At 55.0% G+C, this 10,000-nt stretch overlaps 1 protein-coding gene across 8 annotated transcripts in view; it reads right to left on the reverse strand.

The window, feature by feature from the left end:
- The window catches only part of LOC113570381 (utrophin-like), a 112,622-nt gene that overhangs the window by 82,575 nt on the left and 20,047 nt on the right, over positions 1 to 10,000 (reverse strand). For all 8 annotated transcript variants that reach the window (XM_035521347.1, XM_035521344.1, XM_035521345.1 and 5 more), the window contains 20 exons: positions 9,285 to 9,466; positions 9,036 to 9,186; positions 7,838 to 7,957; positions 7,315 to 7,416; positions 7,030 to 7,137; positions 6,637 to 6,816; positions 6,309 to 6,487; positions 6,087 to 6,189; positions 5,916 to 6,003; positions 5,519 to 5,751; positions 4,993 to 5,167; positions 4,254 to 4,381; positions 3,143 to 3,283; positions 2,835 to 2,948; positions 2,560 to 2,715; positions 2,254 to 2,424; positions 1,806 to 1,985; positions 1,508 to 1,642; positions 1,114 to 1,263; positions 849 to 1,010 (listed from right to left, as the gene is read on the reverse strand). In XM_035521347.1, the coding sequence (XP_035377240.1) occupies positions 849 to 1,010; positions 1,114 to 1,263; positions 1,508 to 1,642; positions 1,806 to 1,985; positions 2,254 to 2,424; positions 2,560 to 2,715; positions 2,835 to 2,948; positions 3,143 to 3,283; positions 4,254 to 4,381; positions 4,993 to 5,167; positions 5,519 to 5,751; positions 5,916 to 6,003; positions 6,087 to 6,189; positions 6,309 to 6,487; positions 6,637 to 6,816; positions 7,030 to 7,137; positions 7,315 to 7,416; positions 7,838 to 7,957; positions 9,036 to 9,186; positions 9,285 to 9,466 (2,958 nt within the window). The remainder of the gene's footprint in view (positions 1 to 848; positions 1,011 to 1,113; positions 1,264 to 1,507; positions 1,643 to 1,805; positions 1,986 to 2,253; positions 2,425 to 2,559; positions 2,716 to 2,834; positions 2,949 to 3,142; positions 3,284 to 4,253; positions 4,382 to 4,992; positions 5,168 to 5,518; positions 5,752 to 5,915; positions 6,004 to 6,086; positions 6,190 to 6,308; positions 6,488 to 6,636; positions 6,817 to 7,029; positions 7,138 to 7,314; positions 7,417 to 7,837; positions 7,958 to 9,035; positions 9,187 to 9,284; positions 9,467 to 10,000) is intronic.

A 10,000-nucleotide genomic window follows, 5' to 3' on the forward strand; every position in this document is an offset into this window, starting at 1 on the left:
GAGAGTGTGCGAGTGTGTGATAGTGTGTGTGAGAGTGTGTGTGTGCGAGAGTGTGTGTGTGCAAGAGTGTGTGTGTGCGAGAATGTGTGTGTGTGTGTGTGCAAGAGTGTGTGTGTGCGAGAATGTGTGTGTGTGTGTGTGAGAGAGTGTGTGTGTGTGTGTGTGTGTGTGTGTGTGTGTGTGAGAGTGTGTGTGTGTGTGTGTGTGTGTGTGTGAGAGTGTGTGTGTGTGTGTGTGTGTGTGTGTGAGAGAGAGAGAGAGAGTGTGTGTGTGCCTGTGTGTGTGTGTGTGTGCACGTGTGTGTGAGTGTGTGTGTGCACGTGTGTGTGTGTGCGCACGTGTGTGTGAGAGTGTGTGTGTGTGTGTGTGTGTGTGTGTGTGAGAGTGTGTGTGTGAGAGTGTGTGTGTGTGTGCGCGTGTGTGTGAGAGTGTGTGTGTGAGTGTGTGTGTGTGTGCGCGTGTGTGTGTGTGAGAGAGAGAGAGAGAGTGTGTGTGTGTGCACGTGTGTGTGTGTGTGTGCACGTGTGTGTGAGTGTGTGTGTGCACGTGTGTGTGTGTGTGTGCACGTGTGTGTGAGAGTGTGTGTGTGTGTGTGTGTGTGTGTGTGAGAGTGTGTGTGTGAGAGTGTGTGTGTGTGTGTGTGTGAGTGTGTGTGTGTGTGCGCGCGTGTGTGAGAGTGTGTGTGTGTGTGTGTGTGTGTGTGTGTGTGTGTGAGTGAGAGAGAGAGAGTGTGTGTGAGAGTGTGTGTGTGTGTGTGTGTGTGTGAGTGAGAGAGAGAGAGTGTGTGTGTGTGTGCGCGTGTGTGTGAGTGTGTGTGTGTGTGTGTGTGTGTGTGTGTGTGTGTGTACCTGTGCCTCCTGCGGGAGCTGGAAGGCGTCGACATGGTCTGTCAGGTAGGCGGTGAGGGTGTGGTCCAGCTGACTGAGAGAGTCCTGCAGTGTGAGGACCGTCTTCTCTGCCTCACGCTGGGAGGACAACTGCTGCTCCAGAGACAACTGACGCGCTAGCGCCTGCACACACACACACACACACACACACACACGCGTGCATGTAAGCAAACGCACACGCACGCAGGCACGCACACACACCCCCACACACACACCCCCACACCACCTGCTGGCTGAGCTCTTGGTAGCGAGAGTTGAAGTTCTCCAGCTTCTCACTGATCAGCTCGTCCAGGACGCCCCCGTCAATGAGAGTCTGGCCCAGCTCCCGGATCTGCGTCCTGTTATCGCCAGGGTGACGCAGGATGGACTCCAGAGACTGAGAGGTCAGCAGGGGTACCACAGAGAAGGAGACGAGCAGACCAGTGGGGACATTTGACTTGAAATGGTATCCATGCACCAGCTCACCAGAAATCTTTTTTAAAAAAAAGACTGTCATGGCTCGACATGTGTATTAACGACTCAGGAAAAAAAAGCCATTTTCCATTGGTTTTCAAATCAAAGGGAATCCCCAAATCCTGCCCCTTGTAGTGTGTCAGGGAACAGCCCTAAGGACGGCGTACCTCCAGGGCTTGGCTGGTAGCGTCGGCGCTTTGCGGCAGCACCTCGGTGGCCAGCAGGTTCTCCTCCACGCTGTTGAGCCAGCCGGACTCCACGTCCAGATACTGCAGGAGCTCCATCCAGCATGACCACACCTCCTACGGTGCGGAGCCACAGGAGTTAAACTACGGGGACTACAGCGTGACCACACCTCCCAAAGCGTGGAGCGACTGTTCAGCTACAATTACTTACAGTCTGACCACAATATGAACAAAACCATACCTGTGTGTGTGTGTGTGTGTGTGTGCACGCGCACAGTACCTCCAGTGTGTGGCACTTGCTCTTGAAGCGATCACAGAGTTTGTGGTAGTTCTTTAGCACTCTCGTCAGCTCACCACTCAGATCCTGACCACCAGGGGGCGCTTTGCTCAACAACACATTAATATTGTCCTTCAGAATTTTCACCCGCACCTCCTTCTGTAGCACGTCCTCTTTAGCCCTCTAACACACACACACACACACACACACACACACACACACACACACACCAGATTCAAAGCAATGAGGATGTAGCAATAATTTATGCAATAGCTTCCTGTAACTTGTACCACGGTTCTTGTTACTCTGCGGTTCAGAAGGCCTTTCCAGGTCATTCTTGGGGGATACGCTGCACGTTTATTAGCGCACGTCATCACGCGTCGGCAGCCCCCCCAGGCCGAACCTTCTACCGGCCCCCTGAGCTCCGTCCCGCGGCTCGGCCCCCGGGTACCTTCATCTCCTGCAGGGCCTCGTCCAGCTCCTCGGGGCTCTTGTACTCGAAGTCCCTCATGAGGAACTCCTCGTCCACCTGCGTCATCCACTCGCACATCTCGGCCAGGTCCTTCCTCAGGTTCAGCATCCTCTCCTGGCTCTCGGTCAGCTGCTCACACCGCTGTAGCAGCTGCGCACACACACACACAAACGGGAGCGCACTTGAAATCGCGCCTTCCACCTTCGCGCCCGGCACAGCGCCCTTCCCCCACGCCTGCGCGGGCCGGGATGAAGGCCCTGCCGTCCCGGGCCGCCGTATCCTCACCTGTTTGCTGAGCGCGTCCCAACGTTTCTGCTTCTCTTCCTGCTCCTGCTGCCCCCAGGTGGCCAGGCCTGGCACTGCACTCTGCTGAACCGCGCACACGCTTTCCCCCATCTGCTTGAGAGAGGACTCCACAGCCTCCATCCCACTTACACACTCCTGAATGCAGGGGGGGGGGGGGCAGAAAAAACCTCACGGTCGTATCGCACTCGCTCTGGTGCCCTGTAAGCTCTCGAATAAACGTTTACTGGGCCTTTTTGAAGGATTCGAACTCCCACCTTGTACTGGTTAAGCTCCTCTTGTAGCTTGCCAGCGTCTTCGAGGGCCCTGGAGTCTCGCGACAGCAGCTCATCCACGGCATCCAGCCAGCGAGTCACCTCCTCAGCCCGGACCTGTACGCCGCCACGCACGATCACCGCATAAACATTTTACGTCTTTGACTACGCCCCCCCCCCCCCACCTCCTGGAGCATCTCTGCGACCCGGCCCGAGCGGCCGGACGAAGGGCAGCACTCCATAGCAACGACCCCGTCTACCCAGCCAGGCCCGCATTTTTGCGGTTACCAACGTAAAAGGGGAAGGCTTACCTGTGTGTCCTTCAGGCTACCCACAATGCACTGCAGCATGCCAAGCTGGTCTGTGGCTGTGGTGAAGAGCTGGTCCCAGAGCTGCAGTTGGGCAGGGTCCGACACGGCCTGCCGCTGTCGTGCCATCTCCGCGCACAGGGCCTGCAGAGCCAAAGAACCACATTACCCATCAGCACATGGGCAAAACTGCTTCCTTTCGACATTGGGCAGAACCTAAACCTAAACTGGCCAAAACTAAAAAACACCTCACCCTCCACAGTTTTCAAACATGCAAAATGATTTATCACGGACACGTGTTACACACAACTTCCAAAGTGCAGTAAAATGTACAAACCAGCAGATGGCAGCACAGGAATTCCTCAAAACACATTTAAGTTTACATTTATGGCTTTTATCCAAAGCGACTTCATTATGACTGAATACAACTTGAGCAATTGAGGGTTAAGGGCCTTGCTCAGGGCCCAACAGTGGAAATCTGGCAGTGAACCAGCAACCTTCTGATTACAAGTCAAGTACCTTAACCACTGAGCTACCACTGCCCCAAACATCCAGCGTGGTTTTCGCTTTATTCCAGGGCCCAGGCCAGATTCCTCGGACGGCATGGTTACTTGGTGCACTTTTCACAAGAGCACTTTGTGGCCGGAATCTGTGTGGAGCTCCAAAATTAGAGCCGAGTGTGGAATTCCCAGACCAGGCCGTGCAGAACAGGGCCTGCAGTCGGGCACAGCGGACCGCCGACACGCCGGTCAGCCCACCGTGCAAGCGTGCACTGTGCAGCTCAGTCGTGCTTTAGTGGAGTCACGCGCTAGTCCACACGGCACCAGAGCGTGCAGAGAGCTCAGTTAAAACGCGGGTGCTCTTTCTGCACACTCAGAGAGAGAGAGAGAGAGAGGCTGAAAAAGACTCGCTTCCTCTCCTTTACTTCCTTATTTTACTAACTTTCGCTTCTCTTCCCCTTTTCCTGCCGTCGTTCCATTACCGAGGCGACGGGAGAGCACTCAGCGGAACAAGGAAACAAAGCCACTATTAATTATGAATGACTCTCGCACAATCCCGTCAGCAGACTTCGGTGGAGATGGAGCCGCGGCGCCGGGCGACCGCACGCACTGACCTGAGCTCCGCCCACCGCCTCCTCGGCCGAGGGGAGGTCGGACACGCCCGCCATGAGGGTGGAGAGTCGGGCCTGGAGCTCAGCCCGAACCCCAGCGCACTCCTCATCCTGCTGGAGCTTCCTCAGAGCTGATGGAGAAGGGGGGGTAAATTAAAGAAATACAGTGTGAAGGTTAAAAAAAACCTAAATGTTGGATTTTTGAGAGCACAGGTCATTTGGGAATGTCAAACTGAATAGGTTCTCACTTACATAAATTGGATTTGTTTCTCTCTCACACACACACACACACACACACACACACACACACACACACACACACACACTCACACTCACACTCACACTCACACACACTCACACACACACACACAGTCTTTGGTGCCAGCAGGGTCACTGTGTCTTGTCTTACACTCAGTCCACCCCAGGACTGCTGCACCAATCATTTTCCTGTCACATTATTCAGGCATGTGTGTAAACCCGTTTATAAACCCGGTATACAAACGCGCACACGTGCACATCCACGTTTACAAGTGCACACATACGTTTAGAACTGTGCACGTGCCTAACCACACACGTGCACGTCCACCTTTATAACCCACATATACATCCAATCTGCGTATAGTGAATTGAAAGTGAACGCAACTGCTCAGAACACGCGTGTTTAACCTCGCGCGCGCTCACTCCTGAATTACGCAACAGGTAACCGATCTCTTCCCTGTGTCGGTGTGTGTTCTGGGTTTACCCGTGTCTGTCTCCTGTTCTACGCCCTTCAGCCGCTGGGCAGCGGAGGCATGGCGACCAGCCAGCGCAGCCACGCGTGTCCTGCAGGGGGCGCTGGTCTCCACGCTCAGAGATGACGCCTGAGCAGACAGCTCCTCCAGCCGTGGGCACAGAGAGAACAGGGCTGCCTGTTGAGCCTGGCGCACGCACGCACACACAAAACCAAAATAACAAAACCCACCGCTTTGTTGTCATGTTCATGAAAGATTGATCCCAGATGACTCATGTATCCATAACAAGTGCCAAACAGGACTTCCTATGAACACCAAAGGCTTGCGGGCGTTTGTGGTCAGGTTTCTGCAGCTGCAGAGGGCGACACACACTCCTGCCGGTAACTGTGGAACCTGTCTAACTGCTTTCTGAGCCTAATCTGGGCTGTGTTCATCCTCACCTAGATGTTTACGTAGATATGCCACGTTTATCCTGTCTGAGTGCAAAGGTCAAGTATAGATAGTCCGAGTTACTTTTGAGTGAGCCGGCGCACTGACCTGGCAGTCGCGTCGGAGCGCGTGCGTGGTGGGCCGGTCGGTGGGCGGGCGCCTCAGCCACGACTCCACCTCGCCCACGGCCTCCTCCACCGCCTGCAGCTCGGCCGAGAGGGCGGCACCACGCTCCAGGGCCAGGACACGCCCCCTCAGGCGCCCGACCGCCTGCCCACAGCCTGTCCACTCGGAGCGGAGGGAGCCCAGCCGCGCCAGGACCTCCCCCGGCGGGACGCCGTCTGCCCGGGAGCGGAGCGGGACAGGTTGGAGAGGAAAATTGAGGGTGGGGCCCGTTAGAACACTTCCTGTTCATTTAAAGTTCGCTTGAGGTCAGCTGGCGGCTATGAAGTGAGGAAGAGACATTAGAGCCCGTCTGGTGCGCGGCTCTTCTCAGCACCGTTACCTTGGACTAGCTGCTCTGTTAGCTTTTCAGCTCGACCGGTCACCTCCGTCACCTGCTGCTCTTTGGTTCCCAGCTCTCCCTCCAGGGCCTGGACGGATTGGACGAGAAACGTGCCAATCAGCATCTGTCTCCGGCTTACTACTTAGGGGGAGTTGGGAGTTTTTTCCTTACCTGTAGTTTTCGCTTCAGGTGGGTCAGGTCTTCTGAGGTGGTCTCGGCTTCTGTTTTCCGCGCGGCCAACCAGGACAAAAGTTCAGGAATCTCAGTGTCCACACTACACACACACACACACACACACACACACACACACACACAGAGAGAGCTGTTAAACACTCAGGTCACACCAGCACCAAAACTTATATCACTTAATGGGGGCTGTGTGTGTGATCTTACAGTTTCCGGAGTTCCGTCTCCACGTCCAGGTGACGTCTCTTTGGAGGGGCTGGTAGAGGAATCTCTTGGTCTCTGCCGGTAACTGTGTGCTCAGACCGCTCCTTCACTGCGGTGACTGTCTCCATGACGACCCTCTCCTGCACCTGTGGCTTCCCAGCAACAGTCACCGCGAGAGCAACCTTGGCGAAAAGACGGAGGCATCTTTTTCAAAAGAAAAGTCTAAAGAAGTTTGTGTAGTGTGCATACGTGTGTACATGTATGTGTGTTCGGTGGGCATGTGGTCCATGTCCAGTGTGCGTGTGTGCACGCGTGTGGCGTGTGCCGTTGCCTGATTGGAGCAGTCCTCCAGGTTCTGCACCAGGTTGTCCCAGCGCTGGGTCAGCTCCTCTGTGTCTCTGTGGATACGGCGGCTGGCGGTTGCGCTCTTCAGCAGGAGGCCCACGTCGTTCCCCGCCTCCGACAGGGCACCCAGAACCCGCCGCTTCTGCGCCATGTCCTCCTTCAGACTCTGCCCAGGTCACAGGTCAAAAGGTCAGCGCGAACCGATTGCTCAGGACTAAGCCGGGTTGAGTTTGGGGGGAAAATGAGCCACTCTCGGGTGGCAATCTGAAGTTAAAGGAGGAAGGCTAGTCTAAGATGAGCTGCGGCTAATCCGGGATTTCTCTGCGAGGCCTCTGGCAGCCTGTGCTAAAGCGGCTAGCCAGCCGTGACGTCATCTCACCGCTAATCTGCGGACGTGACTGTTGATCTCGCCGGGCTCCGTGAAGCTGCACTCCTGCACCTCCCTCAGAGCCTGCTCCTTCTCCGCCAGCCAAGCGCCAAACAGGCTCTGGATGCACGCACGCACACACACACACACACACACACGAATCATGACGGGCAACACAACGCACCAGCTAAACATACACCGACCGAGGAGACCAAGCGTAGGGCAAGCTCAGAGGATAGTGAGTGTGCGTGTGTTCGCGGGGCGTGTAACGGGGGCGCGAGTGTGATGAGTTCCGACCTGGTCTTCCAGGAGCTGCTGCCACACCTGGAGGATCTCCTCCAGCTTGCTCCAGCGCTCCTCTGTCCAGCGACACACCGCCGCCCAACGCTCACCCAGAGACTGGAGGGGAGGAGAGGAGGAGTCAAGTCAAACGCATTTATATAACACATTTTACAGCAGATGTAAAACATCTGAGAGCCTCCTACAGTGTCCACTGAGTATAGGAATGCGTGCACACACACACACACACACACACACACACACACACACACACACACACACACACACACACACACACACACAAACTCTTTAAGGCCATGGGCCGGCGTTGTTTAACTACTAACAGGAAGTGCTCGTGTCCGCAGGTGACTCGAAGCCATTAACCCCCATTAACCCACAGTGAGTCTGGGCTTGAACTTATTTCTGTGTTTAAAAAAAAAAACAAAAACACAACCCTAGTCAAATCCAGTTGAAACAAACAAACGGTCGCTGGAAATCAGGGGGCACGGGGACCCTGGGGCGTGCGGCTCTCCGGGCCTACCTGCAGTTGGTCCTCCAGAGCAGCGGTGGTGCTGTCGCTGCTGTTCTCATCCACTACCACCACCATGTGGGTCAGAGAGTTCACTTTCACCTGCTCCGCCTCCAGGTCGTTCTGCAGCACCTGGGCCAGAGGTCAGAGGTTCCATTACCAACACACAGCAGAACAGAGGTACAGAACACCGCTGCGGACCGCCACGCCGGGTGTGAGCTAGGATATTGCCAGGCCAGCCAAACCTAGACCGGAGCCTCGCTCAGGGGCCCGGAATCTGTAACCCAGCCGAGGCGGGGCCCGATCCAGCAACCTCCCGTGTGCTCTGGATAAGTACACGGTGCTAAATAGTGAAAATTAATTGGGTCTGTCCTACAGTCTCTGATAATGCTCTTATGGTGTGTGTGTGTGTGTGTGTGTCCTTATCCCCGGCTTACTAAAAACCATACTGACGGTGAAGTGCTCGTCTGAGATATTTAATAATCTATCCCTTCCTTCATTAGCTCTCCTCCCCTCATCTCCCCTCCCCTCCTTTCTCTTGCTGCGTCTTTCATTAAGACAGTCAATCAAACTAGTGCTGTTATTTTAAAGAAAGGGGATTCTGCTGCGTCAACCAGGATAAAACGTGAAACAAGCTAATATTAACGAAAGCACGCGCGCACACTCACTCTACAGCGTGAAAGGCTGATTATAGATTATCCCACAGGAATCAGGAACCTCGCACTAAACATCAAAACACGAGGCCTCACACACACACACACACACTATGGGGCGTAACGGGATGCATGTTCATTACACGTTACAGTCGCAGAGAGGACTCGCTGGAGCCCAAGTGTGAAGACGCAATGCGTCACAAGCCCGGAGCTGTACCCGAACCCTGCAGGTGTGAGGCATTAGCAAGCTGGCAGCGTCTCACTGGCATGTGTGTGTGTGTGTGTGTGTGAGAAAAAAGAAGATACAAGCTCAGCACTTAAGCCATTCTGAGTAGCTCTTTGATACAAACCAATGAAATTCTGTTAAACGCAAGAGACATTTTCCAATACAGATGCTCTGTGTCTACATCTAAACTACTGTGTTGCTATAGAAACTTGAGGAAAAACAACAATCAAGCTTCCCGTAGTGTCGAGTGAGCTCGACCCACTCAATCAATTGACAAAATATCCCACTCCGCCTTCAGCCATACGAATGACCAATCGGAGAGCTTCCTCACCTTGTGCTGCTCTATTTGGTCCAGGTAACCTTCCAGGTCTTCCGCAATAGGCTCAGTCTCCATTTTTCGGATCCGCCCCTCGGTTTCCATTAGCCAATCGGAGAGCTGCTGGAGTTGCTGTTGCTGGAGGTCCATGAGAACTTCATGGAGTCTTAAAAAGGCACAGGACAGTAAAAGGAGTGAGACCGTGCTTGCGTGCGTGCGAGCGAGCGAGCGAGCGCGCGCGCGTGCATGCATGCGTGAGCACACCTGGCCTGGCGGTCCATGCTGTCGACACGCAGGTTCTCCCACCGCGAGTTCAGCAGGCCCATCTGAACGCGGATCTCCTCCTCTTCCTCCTCACTCAGGTTGCCCTGGGAGATCAGCTGGTTTCCCGCCTGCAGAACGTTACCCACGTTGCTCTGGTGTGCCGTCAGCTCCATCATGAATGCCTGAGGGGTGGGGAGGCGGGGTCACGCGTGGGATGCCACAACGACATAAACCCCCCCCCCCCCCCGTTCCCACTCGGTTCACCCTAACCACGTAGGTCAGAGAGGGGTCAACATGTCTCCTAACGTGGGGCCAGTGGTCGTTTTGGCCGCCTCGGGTTCTCCGCCCCCTGCTGGTGGGGGAGATTTCTGCTGTTCTGATTGGCTTTGTGTTTTCTGACGCCGGTGAGCTGGATCTCAGCCAGCGTCGCTCTCCTGGATACGCCCGACGTTAAGGGACGCTTGGAGACAGAGGTTCAGTCCAGGTGTGCGTTTAGAAGGTCTGAGCAGGTCTGGTTCTGAAGCCTCTGGTGTCTCCCAGGCCTGCAGTTACACTCTCACCCAACTCGCCAGTCTGAGTATTTGGAAACTGGCTTTGATATGAGATGTTTCAGAGCCAGTCCCAGGAGTCTGTGCGTTTCATACCGAATACCACCTGCTAAAGTGGGTGTGTGGTGTACAGCTGGTCTCCCCGAACACACAAGGCCGGCCCGAGCT

The sequence above is a fragment of the Electrophorus electricus genome, chromosome 22 (assembly GCF_013358815.1).
Source record: "Electrophorus electricus isolate fEleEle1 chromosome 22, fEleEle1.pri, whole genome shotgun sequence".
Taxonomy (NCBI): Eukaryota; Metazoa; Chordata; class Actinopteri; order Gymnotiformes; family Gymnotidae; genus Electrophorus; species Electrophorus electricus.